This window comes from Sceloporus undulatus, chromosome 3 (genome assembly GCF_019175285.1).
Source record: "Sceloporus undulatus isolate JIND9_A2432 ecotype Alabama chromosome 3, SceUnd_v1.1, whole genome shotgun sequence".
Classification (NCBI taxonomy): domain Eukaryota; kingdom Metazoa; phylum Chordata; class Lepidosauria; order Squamata; family Phrynosomatidae; genus Sceloporus; species Sceloporus undulatus.
In genome coordinates this window covers 154665629-154687711 of record NC_056524.1, presented here as the reverse complement: position 1 = coordinate 154687711, position 22083 = coordinate 154665629, and the positions used below count along the sequence as shown (strand labels likewise).

The following is a 22083-nucleotide window of genomic DNA, read 5'->3' as shown; positions in this document are numbered from 1 at the left end:
TTACTTGCAGATTTAATCTAAACCTCTGTAATTCTAAGTATATGATGGCTACCCTGCATTTAGGAACTACTTACTTACCTGGCAGAAACTACCTGCTTGTGTACCATTTTTATCAGAAATTTTAGAAGTTTTATTTTTGATGACTAATATTTTAATTCCCTATTCACTCATTTTTCTTCTACACATATAACCAATGCATGGAATTCTATTTGTTATTCCTAACTAGAGTAAACACACTGAATCAGTTGATAAATGGTGAATAGGCCTGTAGTTACTAGGATCTTTGTTGTTATCTTTTTTGTGAATGGGTACCATTATTCCATTATTTCAATAGGTTTATTCTACTTAGATTAACAGTAAGATTTTGGGCCATGTTTATCTGGTCTATCCCCAACATCTCTGTCTTCCATCCCCAACCTTAATGTCCTTGGACAAACTTACATGCATAGAGTTTTTCAAACACAGGTTCAATTTTCAAATGAGGTATGCAATGTGTAGCCCTCCAGAGGGGTCTTTCAGACATGACAGTGTGAAGGAAGGAGTAGTGAGCACATCCACCTTCATTATTATTATTAAATCCTATTATTATTATTATTATTATTATTATTATTATTATTATTATTACTGTATAAGAACATGTGAAGGAACTCTAAACAGGGACATATAGTTATGTAACTTATAAATAAGGGTATACCATATATACTCGACTATAAGTTGAGAAATTTATGCCCCCAAATTAACCCTAAAATCCTGGGTCAACTTATGTACAGGTCAATACAGTAATATAGCTTTAAAAAATCCTGAAAGAAGCACCACCCTATGTGCCTCAGCAGTGATTTTTCCTTTGTTATAGCCCCTAAGTTTTACTCTTGACTTATCCACAGGTCATATCAAAATGCACGATTCTGATCCTAAAACTTTCAGTTGACTTAAACATGAGGTCGACTTGTACATGAGTATATGCAACATGGAATGTTTGGGTCAAAATACAACCTCCATCTTTCCTAGTGAAGACCTACTGAAATTAATGGGACTTAATTGTGATGAACAAATCCTTTCATTTCAGAGGGCTTACTACAGGTAGAAATGGATTTATTCCAAAGAACACAATTTCACTGGCTACACAGTTAGAGAAGAGTGTGTGTGCATCACAGCCTGTTAGCATGCTTCCCCTGCTGGGTCACTCCTACATTGGGTCGCCATCACCTCTATACAGTAAGCCATGTACCAATGTTCGTAACATACCAAGTCAAGAACTTCTACTTTCCTCCTAGGGACAGCCAACACCTGAGTGTCTACTCTGAAGATAACAAGAGGGAATAGGTGACTTTCCAGAAACTGCTGAACTTCAATTTCCAACATTCCCCTCTTTTGGCTATGCTGGCTAAGGCTTTGGGGAACATTTGGAAGAGCCATGACATGGCATCAAAGAATGCTGATGGCTACCAATAATTGCTGATCTATTCCTGACCTTCAAACATTCACAATTTTTTCTGGACATAATCAACAGTATCACATGAACATCACCTTGGCAAATGACTGTAATATATGGATGTTTTCATAGTACTAAGAGCATATTTTTCCAAATGAAGAGGTCTTCCTTGTAAAAAGCTATACCGTCACCTCTCCGTTTTCATGGACTTGGAGTCCACGTCCCTCGCCCATTTGTGGGCAGCAAACGGAAGGGGACAAAATTGGGTGCCCGTGGGTGTGCATCGCTATTCAAGCCAATGGGGCTTGAATATTGGTGACTTTCTATTTTGTGAGGGGATCCAGAATGGATCCCCCGTGAAAACAGAGGGGTGACATATTATTAATCTTCATATGAGATTAATAAAACATAGAGATATAATTCCTTCTAGCTCATGGCTCATTGTTCTCCTGGCATGTACACCTCTGCCTTTTAATAGCTTGGAGCTTATTTATTATTATGAATGTTCATGTATTCTCCCGCTTTCTACCTCTGGCTACCACTCCGTACATTCTTTGCCTTATATACCATCCATGTTATGGCAAAAGAAGAACACCTTGTTTTCATTCATGTTCATTGCATATTTCTTCTAATTTGTGCTAGGCATTCAAGTGACTAAAACATGCATTCCACAAACCTTTGCCCATGCTTTTCCCCATTAAGCTCCCAAATGTTATATGGAAAGTTCAGGACAAAAGGTTAGACAACAGAAAAAAGGGAACACCACTCTGACAATTCTGTTATAATTGTGAGGGTGTATCACAGACAATAATCATAAAGTAAGAACTGTGTACCAAAGCCAAACTGTGTGAGGGAAATTTTATGGGTTTCATTAATTGTCTTTCCTGAAAAGACATATTGTCCTCTGGAATGACAATGCCACCCATGCAGAGGATAGGGTTAAAGGTACAACAGGACTGCTATTTAGTAAGCAAAACAAAAGGTCCTTGGGATCCTGGGGAAACAGTCACAAATTGGATAGATGGTAGAAGCCTAACTGGAGGGCTGGGCTGGAGTGGAAACTAAGGAAGGAACAAGTTTTAAAAGAGGGGAAAAGCACATTGAAATATTTGTGAGCATGGTGACCAAGGACATCAAGCTACCAATTCCTTTGATGAGAACAGTGGATGTTAGATGGACCTGTGGCCAGAATCCTCTAACAGCACATAACAGTCCATTAGTTGAATGGTGTTACCTTCCAGGTATTTTTTAGCAGGAAGATGGAGGTTCCAGCAAAGACAGGAGAAGGATGCCTGCTCTGAACTGCCCCTGGAACCAGGCATTCAAGGACTAGGTCCTCTAAGCTGGCAGCCTTCTCCTCTCATTGCTATGTTGGCTACTTTTCTCCCCATCTCCTTGCTACCATCTTTTGTCTTGGGTGAGAGAATAACTATGTTGTCAAAGTATAGGATCTCAATTTGCCTTAAAAGACTTCCTCTGGGCAGGATGAAGGAGGTTGTTTAGAGAAAACACAAGGGGCCCTGCTTTGGAATAAATCACATTGTCTCCAGATGGTCTACTGCTTATTTCCCACATGACAGATCTCCCCTCTAAGATGAGCCATCTCTTCTCCTAACCACAGCCAAAAGTGCAACGGTGATCTCCCCAGACAAAGCATAATTTCCCAAAGACCTTTTCTAGCTGACTGTTTGTCCAAAGGCTGGGGCAGAGAAAGGGGCAGATGATGACAGACAAACTCTCTGTTGCCTGTCTTGGATTTATGCAGAAGTTACCAGAAACCTTCCAGATGTGGGTAGAAGACTGTGGATAATTTTTCTAAGCTGTTTCAAAGACTTAAGAAAATAGCCCTTGTCCCTAATTTCCCTCCTTTATATAAGCCAACCAAGCTGCTTTTTTCCCCATTAATTTTCTGTTCATTGTTTTTTGCCGCATTCTTTTGTATTGTTGTATTTTATATTTTTAGTAACCTGTGCACTACTCAATGAATTCTAATTACCAAGCCAGTTTAAAATTGTAAACAAGCATGTGATAATAAATACTCTGTACAATTAAGGAAAAGAATGCCCTCCTGGGATGATGCCAGCCAATCTTCTCCAGTGTGGATTTCAGTCCAAGCTGGTGAAGAATCTGGAGGCTTGGAAAAATAGGGCCGGAACAGATGGGTCTTTGCGGCACCCTCATCACGTGTGAGGGTCGCCTGGTGAGTGGAATGCCCACACGCCTGGCAACTCTCGCATGTCATGGACCTGTGCAGCTGTGGCGTGTCCACCAGACAGGGTGCGTAACATTGATGTCGCAGCTGCGCCGCTTCCAAACGGGGTGACGCAGCTGCGATGTCACCATGATGTCTCTGGCGCTTTGTGGCGTCATAGTGCTTCGGCAAAAAGGAGCCTCTTCCGGCGCTCCTTTTTTGCTCCGCAGCAGTGCTGTGCAATTTGGTTGCTGTGGCGCTCCTGTGGAGCAAAGAGAGATGCCGGGGGAAGCGTCTCTTTTTGGCACTCTGTACCGCACTGTAGTTTCCAAGCCTGGCTTGAGCAAAGTTCGCCAGCATCTCCAGTAAGAAAGTACCTGTTATTGGACCAATTTCCTAATTTTTTTTTTTTTTACAAACACCCATTACTGACTAAATCTTAATACCTGGTGTCCACTAATCTCATTCATACCTGAAATACAAGGAAAAAAATTACCTGGTGAGAAGAAATGAGGAACATGGCATACAGAAATCACACCTATACATGTTTCAACTCACACTAATGCCTGGTAGAAATATAACCACTATTACTGTCAGACTTCCCCAAACACCAGAATTTCTACAGTTCTCTTCCATGAAGGAAAAACACTTATGAGTAACAAGCATTCCAATTAAGCCATTCCTCCTAGGGACTAATTTTGTGTGCTATTGTGGAGAGAATATCTGCAAGGGACTCACCTGTGTGAAAGGGAGGGTTTCATTGAGCTCATCGAGTTCATGGGTGGCTGCATGGGTAGTTTCCCTGGAGGGTCGTTTTGGCGGCTTTTCTGGTGGCGCAGCAGCAACAACCGTCCCAGCTCTTCACACCACGATGAGAGGAGTGCTGGAAGCAAAACAGAAGAAAGGTCTTTGGAAGAGAAGTACATATATGGAAAATAAGAGAGATAAAACTTAAAGAATGGAACAAAAATGTAAACTGTTGAACAAATGCCAAGACAACCTAACTGTTTATGTTGTGTAACTTCCATGTTTTTGTTCTTAATATACATGTTTGTTATTAATTAGCCTTAATTCTACATTCAGAACACTTTACACACATAAAAGAGAAAGAGTAACTGGAGGCTACTGATCCAAAGTGTGAAAACTACCAGCTGGTTTAATCTGAAAGATGTGCAAAGACAGCAGAATCTGTGGCAACCACAGTCTACACTAATACTGTACAATGTCTTAGAACACTCACATAGCCCTTACATAAAACAGGTCCCACGAAAAAACAAAAAATGCTCACATAGCCCTCACATAACACAGTTTTCTGAAAAAAGAATGATTGCTTACCAGATTCAAAAGCAAACTTAAGCATGAATAATTTATGTAGTTAAAAATATATATTTAAAAAATATTCTGTATTATTTACACCAAGTTTATATCGTTGTTGTTGTGTTCCTTCAAATAATTTTCTACCTGATGACAAAAAAGACAGAAGAAAGGAAATAAAACTCAAGAGCTATACAAATTGCCCCTAACGGCATTTCTTGGTGGTATTGGGATCTTAGCAACCTCAAGCAGCTCCTTTTTGCGCCCTCCAAGGGGTGCCATAGCGGCACAACTTTATGACACCCCTTCGGTGCTGTATCATGTGGATGCAGCGCCTGAGGTGCATCGTGCTGGCGCGCCGTGTGGACCGGCATGTACAAAAATGACACCAAGGGAGCAGAGTTAGGGGGTCCAGCATGAGGACACTGTGCCCTGACTCCACCCAAAGAATGGCACTTTCTTCCGGTCTGTATAGGGCCTCACAGTCACTGTACTGAGACTGTCCCTAGGGATAGGGAAGAGAAATTATAACAAGCAGTTCCAAAATAGTTTACTGCTGTGGTTGACAGATAGTACTTTGTCTATCATTCTGTAGTTCTTTTAAGTTCAACAAGGCCAATTTGTTCTTAGATTTCCTCTGGTAACATGAAACCTAGTATATTACTTTAAATTAAAAGTTATTAGATTTTGTGTTTTTGCAGTGATGCACAATAAGAAGTATCTCACCCCTGCTTAGAAGATGATCTCTTAGTGATAAATTGTTAAAAACATTATTTTGAGAAGACGGCTTAGGTCCAGATTATTTGAGATACTGTATCTCCTCATACGAACCACCTAGAGCCCTAAGATATTCAGGAGAAGGCTTTCTTTTGGTTCCACCACCATCCCAGAGTTGCCTGGTGAGGACACAAAAGAGAGCCTTCTCAGTGGCTGCTCCCAACCTCTGCAACTCCCTTCCATGTTTTAAATTTTATATTTGTAATTTCTTTTATAATTTTTACTATTTTAATTGTTGATTTAATGTGTTTTATATATGTTGTTAGCCGCCTTGGGTCCCACTTTGGGAGAAAGGCACGATAAAAATAATAAAAAATTAAGTAGCAACAGAGAAGAAATAACGTCTACATTTCAGATCCAGCAATATTTCACAGAAGAAAACCAGGACACATGTGGCTAAGCAATATCAGACCGTGGTAAAGATGGCAAAAGTGTTTAATTATGAAGAATACACAAGCTAGTTGAAGGTGCAGCATTTTGCATTTCCCTGAGTCTACTGGGAAAGACAAGAGTCTTTCCCCTCCGCTCCTCTTCTCTTTGCTGAGTTAACTGAGTGCAAACAATTCTTGCATTTGAACTTAGTTTGCAGCAACTGAAATAATCTGAGAATGAAGATTTTCACACCGGCATTTACCGTGGGTTAAGTACCGGTAGAGCACTAGTAAAACATCCGTGAAACATGAGGTTGTGAAAACTGGTCACACTTCTGAAATGTCAGTGAAGTGTCCCCTCACCTCTACTGCAGAGCAGCCATTTCCTATTAACACAAAGTTAATAGGAAATGGCTAATAGCTGTTCTCCGAATGATTCAAGGATGGTAGAGGCGAGGGGACGCTTCACTGATGTTTCAGAAGCGCAACTGGCTTTCATGCCCTCGTACTTCAGGAATGTTTTACCGGCGCTTTACCGACACTTAACCCATGGTAAGCATCAGTGTGAAAATCTTTGAAGTGTGAAATTTTAGGGGCATCATTATGGCGCTCGTGCCTTAAGGGAGAGATTAAGGGAAGCGGGAAAGGGGCAAGATGAGTGACAGCAGCCCAAAGGTTGGAAATGCGGGGCCAGCCTGGAGAGAGGATCTATCACAATCCCTACGACTGAAATCATGAACAATACTTTCAAAATCAGCTTGTTTGCTTTTTAAGTTCTAAAGACATGTAAATTATATGAGGAGAGTATTTTGACATGTATTGACAGAGAATAGTAAAGTTAGAAGAAAAGGGGACAATTTTGATTCCTCTAAAAAGAAGAAGAAAGGGGACATGGTATGCATTGTCAGTAGGCCACAGTTTGCTTTCTTTTACCATAGAGACAAATACTGCATCTCCGTTGCCAACTGCAAAACAGCAGAAAACTGCAGGATTAAAGTTTAATAAGGAAGGTTTCCACTAAAGGCCCATCAACTTTATGGGAAAAGGAAGGTAGGTTAAGATTATAATTGCTATCTATCTTACTTTACCATATGATCCCACCAAAGATCCATTGGCAATGACCCCTGTGATAAAGGTGTGAGTAAAAAGTAAAGGTGAAAACCACAGCAAAAACAGCACCTGGTGACATTACTGAGAGAGGGAGAGGGATTTGGTCCTGGAGGTCCCCCTTGCTGAACCCTGGTTATGAACTGGATAGAGCTTAACTATACTATAGGCCTGAACAGACAGGCTAAAAAAAAAAGATGCTTCGGGTCTCTTTGGAGATATGCTATTTAAATGACACAAGCATCTTAAGAGGCCAGAAGCTGCATCAAAGCTGTGCTCCGGTCTTTAGGACTGGAGCATGGTTTTGGCATGGCTTCCAGCCTCTTAGGACCCATGCGTCATTTAAACAGCATACCTCCATAGTGACCCAAAGCAGCTTTATTTTGGCCCGTCTGTTTGGGCCCTATGTTTGTGAATGGCAGGGTGTATGCAGATGTCTCCTTTGAAACATTTTCAAGCATTTCAATAGAAGGGGCATGAATAAATCTAGAAACAGACAAACAGGGTCGCTCCAAATTTGTAGAGATGTATCCCTTAAAGACAGCATTTCCATTATGCTCTTGGGTAATGTCTTGTAAGCACAAAGTACTACCGTGAGCTGCCTTCCTATTAGCCAAGGAATCTGTCAACCAGCATTTGATCAAATTGTGTTCATCTTTTATCCCTGGCATATCATTACTAATGTGCCAGCAACAAAGGGTACTCATCTTCCCCCTCCCTTTCCTCTCTCTTTTATGTTGCCTGGAGATAACAATCGCTACCTAACATTACACTGTGGCCACTTGAGTTCTGAGGTGGGAAGTGGGTGGTGGGGAGAGACGAATGAAAATGTAGTCAGGGTTAGAATAATAGCGGATGCAGAGCACCTCCGCACAGGCTGAATGTAATTACAATGGTGTTGAATGGAAACCATCCATCTTAAGTGCAGCTTTGATGCAAGGTGAGCTGCTCCTCATATGTGAGCACAGTATACTCTTGACAAATAAAGATAAAAGGAGGAAGCAATCTAATGATTTTACAACATACACCTGCAAATTAATGCTTCTGCAAATAAAATGTTGGCACCTTGTTCTCTAAGTACTCTTTGCCTAAGAAATTCCTATAAAATTCATGGAGTTGCCTTAAGTGAACAGGTGACTTGAAGGTACATTCATACACATGCTTTTCTCTAAAAAAAGAATAGGGGTGAGGCAGGAGAGGTGATGGCAAAAACAGAACAAACCTGTGGTTGTGTGAAGAATTTTTTTCCTTCTCAGCATTAATAAGTTGGTATTATTTTTAAGGATAGGACTGTAAAGTATCCATGAAAATAAATAAACTCCCTTCCCTTATGCAGGGGATCCATTCTGGACCACCCTTGCCCCGGTGAAAGGGGGAAATTGTATATGCTCATGCCCTATTGAAAACAATGGGCACATACACGCGCATGTGTGCCACAGGCACACAGACAATTCATTAGATTGTACCGCAGCTTCAGCGTATGCTAAAAACCATGGAAGGGAAGCCCGTGTATGGCGTGGGCTGACTGTATGCTCTTTGTACATTTGTAACTGTGCTATTGAAAATGCCAGAGCATGGCTATATTTTACAATCATATCTGTGGAAGAAGCATGCTGGTTGGTTTCCATCCCACCCCCCATGAATTTCAGACAACAGTAAACAAAAGTGTTCACTGCCATTATTTATTTGATTGACTAATTGATTTATATCCCGACTTTCTCCAGCATGAGACCCAAGCATTCCTCATTAACAGTTGTACCTCAGTTTACAGGAGTTTGGGGGCTATATGCAATACTGTCCAAAATATTTTTATGCCTAAGGCCAATAAAACAGATAATCAGAATGTGAAAAGATAGGTAATTCTCCACATACTAATCAAGACTTACTATAGAGTACAATCCACCAGAAGTTTTCTTGCACAAGTGTTATACAATGACCAGAGACTGTGCAAGATACACTTTTCTCACCCTCTACTGTCATTAGAGGTATCCATTCATTTCAACATAAAGCAAATGCCTTCCATTTTACATGATATTATTAATTACAGTTGGACCTCTGTATCTACAGGGGATCCGTTCCAGAACCCTCTATGGATAATAAAATTTGTGCATGCTCAAGTCCTGTTTTTCTTAATGGTAGCGTGCCATGCACCACCATAAAAATTGGGGCTTGCCATCCACGAATGGTTAAATCTGCAGATGGGAAGTCCACTGCTACAGTAAGTGGACTGTATTTCTAATTTGTAAATCTTATTTTCATATTTCCCAAGAAGCAACAGCAATGTACTAAGCATGAAAAACATAACATGTAAACAATCAACATTTTAAAAAAACATAATAAAAGTGTGCCTAAAGGCCTATAAAATCTTGAACATCATTCAAAGTTTTGATAGAACACATGAAACGGGGTAACAGTCCTGTAATTCAGACAGGGTTGGGTACTCTAGAGAGCACATTTAAAAGCTTGAGTGATAAAACCTTTGGCCTAATCTACACAGCTGCCCAAAGAAGAAGGGCAAGGTGTGCAGAAACTATTCTGCCGCTATTGAGCTGATTAGAGAGGACACATGAACAGGTAACAGCAGCAAAAAGGAGCATCAGGAGGACTAAAGTTCTCCAGCAATTGGTATTGGGGGCCCTGATCAGGTGTGGGTTCAGTAGGTGCCCAGCAGTTGCTGCATATTCTCCTACATTCCACAGATGGAAAATGGAACACACATGGCCAAGCACCAGTTAGATCATGATCAAGATGTCAAAAATTATTAATGTGGACGAACAGGAAAGCTAGGAGTTTGCCTATTGGGAAGGTCAAGATTCTGCCCCCTCTTGTCTTCTCCTCCCTGGTGAGCTAATTGAGTACAAACTATTCTTGCACTCTGAACTCAGTTTGCAGGGATTGTAGTAAGAGAAGGACAACGTTTGAACATGGGAGGAAGAAACAGAAACTGGAACATTTTGAAAGCATCTGAAAAAGCAGGGCAACCGAAGACTGTCACTGATAAACCAGGATAGTTGGAAGGTATGGATGCTGAACCCTGATGCCAGTCCTCTGGAGTATAGAAGAGTTATTATAACAACTCCTTTTAAAATATTGCTCTCTTGCAACATAATCTGAAATGTAGCCCATAGTGGGCCTAAAAACCCCATGCAGAGGTTTGCTCCCTTCCTTTATAAAAGCCAGAAAAACAACCCCATTTTGTTTGTATGTCGTGCTACTACTGTACTCTTATGTTCTCCCAGCACAGTGTATGACCAGGGAATATACATGAATCAGATATTTAAAAAACTATATTCTGCCACTTCATATTAATTTTGGGGGGAAAAAAAGGCAGGGAGGGATTATAAACCACTGCCAGATCATTGTCAACTGAAGTGCAGCAGAATCTTGTCTTAACCTTAATCCGTTTGCACATGACCCTGGAAAACTGAATACGGGCCACCCATAGACCCATCTGGTGCAGCTGGATTTTGAAATAGATGACTGTCCTCTGTTCGTTCAAGTGAAAATGAAACAAATGAAAAATTAATTTACAGATTACACTATTCATCTTTCACATGCTTAGCTAGTGTGTTTTTAGACCCTGCCTATATTTAGGCACATCTCATCTCATTGAAACTCAAAGCACGAAAAACTCAGTATCACACTATAATGAACAGATAAAGCAGCAAGCACAAAGGACAGCCACAGATGGTGCCAACAGTCAGTCTTTCCTTCTCACAAGCCGAGCAGCCAAGCAGCTGTGTTTCCCCCCTCCCTTCTCCTGTATAAAACAGGAGCACACATTTTACAGATGGACCCTCTCAGCTCTACTCTTCTGCTGCAGTTTAATGACTGGATTTCAGCCCACTGCTATGCTGCATTGCTTTTGTCATGGCAGAACTGAACATTAAGAACATTACCATCTCCATCCAGGCTTCTTTCTCTCAAAAGAAGGAAGCTGTCCACTTTCTCACCCTGAAATATTAGAAGATATCTTGGCTCCCCCCAACTCTCTCCTGGGGGGATTTGAGCCACAGATGTTTCCTTGTACATCACAACAGCTAAATTAAAGGATTAGCAGCTTTACGGCAGGCACAAGAGGAATAACTTAAAAGCCTGATTGGCAGAATATATGACCAACTTTTCTTCACTTGACAGAAAAATCACAAAATGTTGAAATTTAGGGTGCTAGCTGGTTCCTACTATGTGCGCATTTTTTTTTCTGACCAGTTTTAAGTTTCACTACAGGAAGTGCTTATCTATGTGCTTATCTATGGCCTGTTACAGACTGCCAAAATAAAGCTGCTTCGGGTCTCTTTGGAGGTATGCTATTTAAATGATGTATGGGTCCTAAGAGTCTGGAGATCGCACCAAAGCCACACTCCGTTCCTAAGCACTGGAGTGCAGCTTTGGTGCAGCTTCCAGATCCTTAGGATGCATGCATCATTTAAACAGCATACCTCTAAAGAGACCCGAAGCAGCTTTATTTTGGCAGTCTGTAACAGGCCTATGAAACCATTAATACATCAACTTGGAGGAGGGCAACATGCATCTTATTCACCATGTTTCTGGACCCAGATAGTTAAACAAGGTATGTGAGTCACACAAGGGGGGGGGGGGAGGAACTGGTCTATGAACCATCTACACTATATGACATTAAATATTGCAGATTGACATCTAGTTGTTAAAATAATGCAAAGGTGGGTAAAGAAGTGAGAGATTTCATTTGCTAACTGATTTAGTACCTAAAACAAGTACAATTCTCCACCCAGAGGTTCGCAATTCCATTTTAGAGTCACCCAATGCATACAGTATGATCAAATGATGCATCCTTTATTGGACCGTATTATGTTATTGGGTGGGTGGGTAGGTTTTTGTATGTTGAAAACTAGAGTGCTATTTTACTTGTCAGTTAAAACTTATTGATTAGTCAGCTGACCATACCAAAGCTATTAGCATCAGACATTGTAAAATACTAAGAGTGAAATACAGTGAAATAAGATAAATTAGACTAAAGTAAAATAACGTATAATGAAATACAGTTAAAATACACTAAAATACAAAAAAATATAATGAAATACAGTAAAATATAATGAAATACAGTAAAATAAATAATAGAAAAATAGAGGTATAATGAAAAATTATAGCATATCCAAACTTATAATAATAAATTGTCATCTTATACTAAAGTGAAAAATAATAAAATACACAGCAATATATGCTTAAGTAAGTTCATCATCTTTGCCTGCAACTCCAATGTGTTCAATAAAACATGTTCTCAGTTGGACAGCCTGAACTATGAACTTGGCAGTTCTAATGACTACCGTACATATTATTTGTGCCTGATAGGAAATAAGGTAACAATTTGCTACATCCCCAGTATATAATTCTATCAAGTACTGTCCATAGTACTGGTCCTTTACTGAGGCATATACATGACAGTTAAATAAGACATGTACAATATCTTCTATTTCAGAGGCTTCACAACACATATTCTCTCAATGTATGGCACTTGGAATCATCTGTATTTGACCATGGAATCTAGCTGCTCAAATATTGAGTCAAACCCATTTTCACTATTTTACTACAAAAAGGGACTTTTTAGTAGAAGGAGTATAATTCCAAACAATAGTTCCTCCATTTGAAAAATGTAGCAGTATAAACACTACATGAATTCATCAAGTCAGGCAAACTTCCTTTCAGACTCAACCTCTCCTTTGCAATATCTGGACACCGAAACTATTTTATGGGATGGTGAGATTTGATTATGAATCTATGGCCTGAAACAGACAGAACGGTTTCCGGCTGCTTCGGGGGCATGGCGTTCAGATGATGCACACCCCCAGATCAGCTGGAAGCCATTCCAAGGCTGCCTAAGGGAGTGCAGAAAGAGCACTCCTGCCAGCAGCATATTTGGGATCACTGCGGCAGCTTGCTTGCAGGTGGACCATCCGGTCACCATGGTCCTGGGCTGATCAGGAGGTGATAGCGGCTACAAGTCACCTGTTTACTTCGCCTTTATGTGAAACATTTTCTTTGCTTAGGAAAAGTGTTACATCCATGAGCATGCAAAAAAGTCCACTAATGTATGTGAGTATGTGCCTTCAAGTCATCTGTCAACTTACAAAAACTCCATGAATTCTACAAGGCTTCCTTACACAAAGAATATTCAAGAGGTGGTTTTGCAGTTCCTTCCTCTGAAATATAGCCTATAGCACCTGGTACTTGCTGGCAGTCTCCTATCCACTAACCAGAGCTGACCTTGGTTAGCTTCCAACATCAGACAGGATCTAGTGCCTTTGGAGTATTTAGGCTCCCCCAAAATTAACAGCTGCCAGAAGGATCCCCCAATACAAAATCCAGACTGTTGTGGAGTCCTTGCATTCTCTCATCTATGGGCGTGTTTTCAACACTTTCATGTCTAAAGATCTATGAAATCATGATGTATGTTTAATATTTAGCTCTTGTGAAGGAAATATTTGTATCTTCCTCAGACAAATAGACAAATTTAGGACAAATAATTTCCAAAAGTTACACATCTTCTTTCCATGACTGGTGTATTATAACTCCAACACATCATTTTTCTTAGGGTCATTGTGTTGTTAAAAAAAGTTCAGTCTACTAATAATCTGGTTTTTTTTAAAGCATTTAGTAAAGCCTTTCCAATTACATTTAAATAAATTTGCATGTTATTCTGGAAAACACTGGAGGTACCTTTTTGTAACATTAGAAGATGTGGGAAACACTACAATGTACAATGTAATAATTAAGGGTCATATTTGATAGTTAGACAAAAAAGGTCTTATTTAATATTTTATTTTTCATTTCCAATTGTAGCAATACATGAAGCAAAAGATCGTGAAAATATAAATTGCATCCATAAATTGCAGCCTTGCCAATGAAGATATCCTCATACTGATTAAATAAGCCCCCAGCAATTAATCAACTAAAGCTATACTAGATCAATCGGCTGATCAAATCTTACACTCCTAGTCTTTACTAATCTTCAAACAAGGGTGTGGCTTCCCTGGTAAGCATCCCTGCCTATCTAAATTAATACCAAGCACTTACAGTAGTTTTTGTGCTACTCCACATCTGTAGGATATAAAACAATGAAACATTTAATACCTTTTAATCAGGAGAATTAATATTAGATTGAGACTATAAGTACCTTTTGAGGATGGGGGCAGGACGTGGGATGAAAGGTTTTGTGATCAACGTTAACTGTTAAATCTGCTAATGTGCACCAAGCCAGCCAGACACATGCAACTATCGATTCTGGAAACATCAGACACAGCCCATCATGTTGCAAAATGCTGTAGTAAGCATTTAGGAGTCACTAAATGAATGAACGGACTCCCTGGAAAGTGAAAAACAGAGGCACATGGTGCTAATCTATTTACCTATTATGATACCCTAGTATTAGTTACAGTTTACCACCTCAGTAAATCACCTCCTCTTGTTCAGAAACCTGCTTCAAGGTGCGGCAAACTGTTATTTATAGGCAGACACTATATTTACAGCTACAAAGGCAGGTGAGGAAGGGGCAGGACAACTGCTCAGTCATTTCAATGCCGCCTGCTTCCCAGGAGACAGCAGGAAAAGCACAATAGGATTACAGATTCTTGCTGCGGTTAAGCTGCAGCAAGAGTTCAATAGGCAGTGCAGCACTATCTCCTTCACTATGTCTTGAGGAAATCTTTTTTTAAAAGCCAAGGCTTGGTGGTGATGAATGCATCTCCTCATTGACTGCTCTTAATTCACAATGCCATCCAATGCTAATGGCTGTTCCGCTATAGGCAAAATATACCAATAAAGGCTTCCTCTCTCCCCCTCCTTTTCTTCTTTTCAAATGACACCCTTTACAGAATGTGCAGTGCTGCATACTATACAAGGCAGTTTATTACACAGAAGATGTTGTGGGAAATGTTCACAGTGTGAGCTGCTGCATCATTACAGAAATTCAAATTCGATTTATAAGCAGAGAAAACCATGGGTTTTGTATAGGAAGAACACTGTCTTGGCTACAGAAAGTGTGATATTGGGGGGAAACAACAGCCAGGAAGCAACATCAAGCAAGCACTTATTTCAAACAGCTTCATAACAAAACCTGTATTCATTTATCTTTCACATACATATCCAGCCTTCCCCCCTAGGATCACAGAGTAACATACATTAGTTGTTGCTGTTGTTGTTGTGTACCTTCAAGTCTTTTCTGACTTATGGCAGGCCTAAGGTGATCCTATCATGGAGATTTCTTGGCATGAGGTGTTCAAAGGAGGTTTGCCTCCTCTGAAGCTGAGAGAGTGTGACTTGCCCAAGGTCCATGGCCGAGCAGGGATTCAAACCCTGGTTTCCAGAGTTGTAATCCAACATTCAAACCATTAAACTCTAAGGCCAGTTACAGACTGCCAAAATAAAGCTGCTTTGGGTCTCTTTGGAGGTATGCTATTTAAATGATGCATGGGTCCTAAGAGTCCGAAGGTCGCGCCAAAGCCACACTCCATTCCTAAGCACTGGAGTGCAGCTTTGGTGCAGCTTTCGGATTCTTAGGATGCGTGCATCATTTAAACAGAATACCTCCAAAGAGACCCAAAGCAGCTTTATTTTGGCACTCTGTAACAGGCCTCAGTATAAATATAGCTATTCCATTTTACCTTCACAACAACCTGTATGAGATGTGAAGGTGAAGGGGAGTGAGTTTTCCAAGACCACCAAGGAGTTCTATGGCTTGAGCCTATTGATTTATTTATTTAGTGAATTTATATCTTGCTTTTCATCTGAAGTCTTCCAAGAGGCACATAATATTAATAAAACACAATGAATACAATAACCCCATCCTTCATTAAAACCTCCACACAAAATATTAACAAAATGAAGCCAGTTGGTTGCAGGAGCAGCCAACTACAGTTTTCTTTGACAGATTCCTCCTCCCTCTCCCTCCTCACTGGAGTCCTTCCCAACAGACAGATGGTAGTAGATGATGGAGAGTTCTGGTGGAGGAGGGAGAAAGTTCAGGAGAAGCACCAGCCTGATGTGGATGTGCTCCTTGCTTGTCCTTCTCCCTCCCTCCTCCCTCTGCATTCATATGCATCCTCTGTGCAGCTATGTTGGCCTATAAGTTCTATGGTCCCCAGGCAGCATATCTATTGTTATGCTGGAGAGCAATGAGAAGCAGTGTAGTCTGACACATCTAGAGATCTCCAGCTTGGAGAAGGCTATTTTGGTTTAGACGGCCCTCTGATGTGGGAGAAGAGAGAAACCAGGTTTTCCTGTGCTGTTCAATATGCTTTATCCATTCTATCGTACAGTTTCTTTGCTCTAGATAACTCCACATACTATATTGCTTTTATATATCCACTCCTCTCCCATCATTGTGCAATGCTCTCTGAAACCATCCCATGGAAAAGTAAACATGAAATTTCGCTATATGAAAGTACCCAAGATGCCCCAAACCCAATTAATATCAGGTCACTATGAGTCAAGATCAACTCAAGGGCTGTTAACAACAACAAACTTTTGCAAGACCTGATGTTCCCTTTATAAACCTTCTCTGAATAAATCTAACCAAGAATACCTCGTGATAGGTTCACCTTAGGGTCACCACCATAAGTCATAAGCAACTTGAAGACATACAACAGCAGCAACAACAACAACAAATGAAAATAATGGGCAAGGCAAACCACTGGGTCCTATCCACAAGAAGCAGGCCATGGGGCTTTATTGATTATGTCTCAGACAAGCAGGGAGCTAGCAGATGGGGTGAGGCTAGATGTGCAAAACCTTGGATAATCCCCAAACCAAACAACAAAACCATGTTGTGTAATTTTCCTGGGTCTGCCTATCCTCTCCAGGCTCAAGGTACCAAAGAAGTTACAACTGGCAAGTGCCAGAGGAGTTATTATTGACTAAGATTCTCTATTTGTGTGCACATAATTTGTAACTCTCGAAAATGGGTATGTGTCCTGTAAGGGAAAGCTCTGGGGCACTGTAAATTTTCCCTGTTGAGATTAATATCTTCTTTCTTAGGGAAGAGTGCATTTAAATCAGGAAAATGGCATATGGGAAAAGGAAGACTTAAATTTTCACTCGCCAAGTAAGGGGTTCTCGGTACTGCTTAACATGTGGGTTTGTCCTTGTTATGCGCCTTCAAGTTGACTCCACACTGCAGAAATCCGGTTTAACACCACTTTAATTGCCCTGACTCAATGCTATGGAATTCTGGGAATTGTAGTTTGTTGCAGCTCCAGAGTGGAGCTCTGCTCGGGGGCCACAACAAACTACCATTCCCAGAATTCTATAAAATTGAGACAGCTCAGTTAAACTGGTGTCAAACCAGATTATTTCTGCAGCTTCTGATTTACAGAGACTTGATAACATTTATATTTTTTTGCGGGGAGGGGAGGAGGATTTATTCAAAGAGAATTTGTCATTGCATTCCTCTAAGGCTGTTGAGTCTTATTTGGCTTAGATCACCCATGGCTAAGTGGGGATTCAAACCCTGATCTCTCAGACTCTTAGTCCAACATTCAAACAATGATATGTTGGCTCTTAAAAAAGTATGTGTGAAAATGTGTGTGAATGTAAAAGAGAGAGAAATATTATCCCAGATATCTAACATCTCATCAACTTTAGACCTTCAACAGAAGAATTTGCGGCTGGAGGGATCTTTCTACTTTAGCCCCATCTTCAGCTCTTACATGTATATGTGACACATGTGTACTATCCAGAAGTCAGGCCACGGGGCACTCTCTTCTGGATTTCAGCTTCCTACTCCCAACTAATAACCCAGTGCTAATTATGGCTCTCAGCCAGGTAGCTACTCACTGGCTGCCCCAGACAGAAATTTGGAGTCTAAAGTTAGATTCTAAAATCTATATTTAAACCCTTACATAAAGCACTGTTGGATTTATTTTCAAAAGACACCAAAAAGCCAGGACTCCCACTGTGCTTGAAGTGAGTGAAATGGCAGGTGCTCAGCACCTTTAAACCGCAGGCCAATTTTCTGTAAGCGCCAATATGGATTTAAGAGCTTAACAGCAGATACTTGGATTTGAAAATTTGTTCTCTGTCTTCAGCGGATTACTTATATTTATTACGGCAGTAAAAACAGTCTGGCTGGCATGAGGAGGGAAAAGAGAGGGAAAAGACTCATCATGATATGAATTCTGATACGTCTTATCCAAAGAAGCATGAACACCTTGTATACTGCATTCATTTTTGGAACATACTTTCTTTTCAAATGTGAACCTATATAATCAGAGTACTGTACAGTGGATCCTTGTTATACGCTGGGGTTTGGTTCCAAGATCCCCTGTGTATAACAAAATCCGTATATGCTCAAGTCCCATTAAGTACAATGACATAGCAAAATGGTGTCCCTAATAAAAAATGGAACATCAAGGTAAATTTATACTTTTTTGGAACATTTTCAAACCGTGTATGCTTAAATCCGTGTATAAAAAATCCGTGTATAAGAAGGGCCGACTGTAATTAAAACCTGATTCAGGGAGTGAATAGTTCAAAAGGGGAGAAGGGTAATCCCATTGACCAAGATTTACTTTGAGAAGCAGTCAAACTCTCTATGTTCTTTCCCTGACACAAATGCATACATGGTTCTTTATTCTTGTTACTTTGCCCTGGGCTACTAAGCTTCCTGTGTGATGCCATTTGGGTTAGACAGTGTCATCCCTCCATTTGGTGCAGTCCCATAATTTTTCCCTTATTCTCTATTTTCTAAGCAATATAGGGTGGGTCTGCCCAGTACAAATATTGTCAGTTTTCAGGCTTCCTCTCTTTCCATACATTTTGGGAAGCAGTGTATGGGGACTATGCAGTTTACTTCTAACACCACCTTCACCTGCTGAGTCCAGCTGTTGCCCAGCGCTAGTTGAGCTTGCACCCTAGCATCAGTCCTCATAGCTGAATATTGTAGGCAAACATTGCAGAGATGATGAAAGGCAGCTTGCCCTATCTGAATCCGCACTGAGAAACACCTCCATACATGCTGCTGCTTTTCCCTAGATACCATCCAAATCTCTAGAGCTTAGAAAAGCAAATAAATTGGACTATTGTTTTGGACTACTGAGACTATGTAGGCCTGGGGATTCAGGGAATGACAGTCCAAAAGTGTAAAATGTCCCAAGCCTTGCAGTAGCTCTTTTTGTGGACATACCTTGATGATTCATAAATTATTGTTCTAGCACAGTTGGGGTTTAACATGGATACCTTTGCTTCTGGATGATAGGTTTCTACATGTGACTAGCATCACACAAACTGCCAATTTTATTTAAATAGCTTCTGAGCCACTTCCGTGCCAAACAAGTGGATAGGTACAATATAAATAAAATAAATATGAACATATGAAGCCGTCAGGCCATTCATCTATTGAATCCGATTCTGCCTTAACTCTGCGAAGGCTTTCTTTATTATGTTATCCTACATTCCTTTTTAACCGATGAAGCCAAGAACTGAGAACGTAGAAAGCTGCTTTACCCTGAGTCAGACAATTGACCGATTGAACACAGTGCTGTCTAAATTGACTAGCAGAAGCCCTCTGGGGATCTTTGATAAAGATCTTTGCCTTTTTAACACAATACACATAGTCTTCCACTTGAACCTCAAATGCTCTACCAATGATCTATTGCCCTCCCCAGAAACTCAAAATGAACCCCAAACGGCAAATGCCAAGCAACAGAATATGTACGTCAGTCATTTTAAGAAAGAAAAGCTGCTGGTAATTCTTGCTATTCTTGTAGGCATAGTAGCTGGCACTAGAATGCTGGCACTCAAGAACAGTTAACATGGTATATACAGTGTCCAAATTAACCAGGCTGAATAATTAGAAACAGACAGACTGTTGGCAGCGAATGCAGGATGCATACCCAAGTTTCAAAGCATACCTAATTGGGAGGCAGTGCAGATCATGAGAGACAACTCAGCCAAATAAAGGATCTTAGATAATTATTAGACTTAACAAAGGAGGCAACAAATGTAAGCAACAGAATATGCATACATATGTGTGTTTCTGCCCAAATATCATGAGAAGACACAGAGATTCAGACCTGCAAAACGTTACCAGCAAGAGCAATGAATAAGTGTCTTCTTTGTGCTGGAAGAGATTTGGTTTCATTTGGACAAGTTCTCCCTTTCAATATGACAGGAAACAGAAGTGAATAGAGTACAGGGCTCCCCCGGGTTACGAAATTAATTCGTTCCGCAGCGCCATTCGTAACCCGAAAAGCATTCGCAAGCCGAAGCCCCATAGGCGCTAATAGCGAAAGCCGCGATTTGGTGCGAAAAAGCGCCGAAAAGCACCAAAAATTTTTTCGTAACCCGAAATAACCTTCGTAACCCGGAACAGTTTTTTTTAATGGATTTTTTTCGTAACCCGGAAATTTCGTAACGCGGCGCATTCGTATCCCGGGGTACCAGTGTAATAGGTCAAAGATTGTATGAAGGGACCTGATAATGTGTTGTTATTGGGAAGCTGTTTGGTGTGCTCCTTGCATTTCCAAAGGAAAAGCAACAAGTCCAGTGACCACACCAAAGCTGACAGTGGCCTCATAGCAGGGATTTTCTAAACCAGTGATGTCCAGGTTCTGGCCTTCCAGGTGTTTTGGACTTCAGCTCCCAGCATCCCAGACCATTGGCCAAGGTGGCTGAGGCTTCTAGGAGCTGAAGTCCAAAACACCTGGAGGACCAGAGTTTGGACACTGTTGATCTAAACAGACTGAAGAGAGGGTAAAACAGAATTCTGGCAGACTTGGTACCATGGGGGTCTTCACTGCAATTCTATTTCCGAAGGTTCCTGATCTATTCCTGAATGTACAATAGACTTTTGGTATCTGCTGAGGTTTGGTTCCAGGACCCCCATGGATACCAAAATCTGTGGATGTTCAAGTCCCATTACAGTAGAGTCTCGATTATCTGTCCTTCGGTCATCCGACATTCCAGATTATCAGATGTCGCGGCTGCTTGGGGGTGTGGCTGTAGGCATTTCCGCGCCCCCAGACATGCCCCCAAACATGGCAGCCATGACGGGCAAGGAGAGAAGGACAAGTGAAGCCTCACCCCAAAACACGGCCCCAAGTGTGGCAGTGGCAGCAGCGAGCAGGGCAAGTACTTTCAGGCCCCAAAACAAGGGCCAAAGCATAGCAGCAGGGAAGGCGACAGGCATAGTTTACTGTTACTGCAATAAAACTTCAATATGTTTGCAAGTCACAGTGATTTCAAGGCTTTTGTTGGACCCTCAGGATTATCCGACATTTTTGGCTATCAGTCTCTCAACCTGCCTGTTTATGTCGGGTAATCAAGACTCTACTGTATATACAATGACGTAGTAAAATGGTCTCTCTCATATAAAAAGGCAAAATCAAGAGTTGCTTTTGGGAATTTAAAAATATACATATTTTTTCAAGCTATGGATGATTGAATCCATGGATGCAGAATCTGTGGATACAAATGGCTGACTGTATCATTTAGATATAGATAGATAGATAGATAGATAGATAGATAGATGATAGATAGATAGATAGATAGATAGATAGATAGATAGATGCAAATTTTATGCAGATTTCTATCCTATTGACTTGGACCCCAAATCTTTTCAAATCCTAGCAATGCCTCTGGATGGAACTAACACGCTTAGTGGTGAACAGTAGATTTCTACACCCGTATTTGCTGTGAAAAATGAAAACTCATTTGTGGGAGAAGAAAGAAAGGTGGTTTGTATTCTTTTAATTAACAACCCTATAGATATTTTTACCCAATTGCTTGAGTTCACTGATCTGTTTAATGTCCAAGTGAGGAAAACTAGCTGAGGTGGGATTGTGGATGCTATCACACTAGACAATGACCATGTAAAAAAGAAGAGGAAAGTGAAGTTTCCTGAAGGTTTTTTCCCCCAGTCT

General features: G+C 40.7%; 1 protein-coding gene across 8 annotated transcripts in view; it reads right to left on the bottom strand.

Moving 5' to 3' along the window:
- The window catches only part of ZMIZ1 (zinc finger MIZ-type containing 1), a 371096-nt gene that overhangs the window by 76717 nt on the left and 272296 nt on the right, over positions 1-22083 (bottom strand). For all 8 annotated transcript variants that reach the window (XM_042457113.1, XM_042457112.1, XM_042457114.1 and 5 more), the window contains one exon: positions 4362-4506. In XM_042457113.1, the coding sequence (XP_042313047.1) occupies positions 4362-4506 (145 nt within the window). The remainder of the gene's footprint in view (positions 1-4361; positions 4507-22083) is intronic.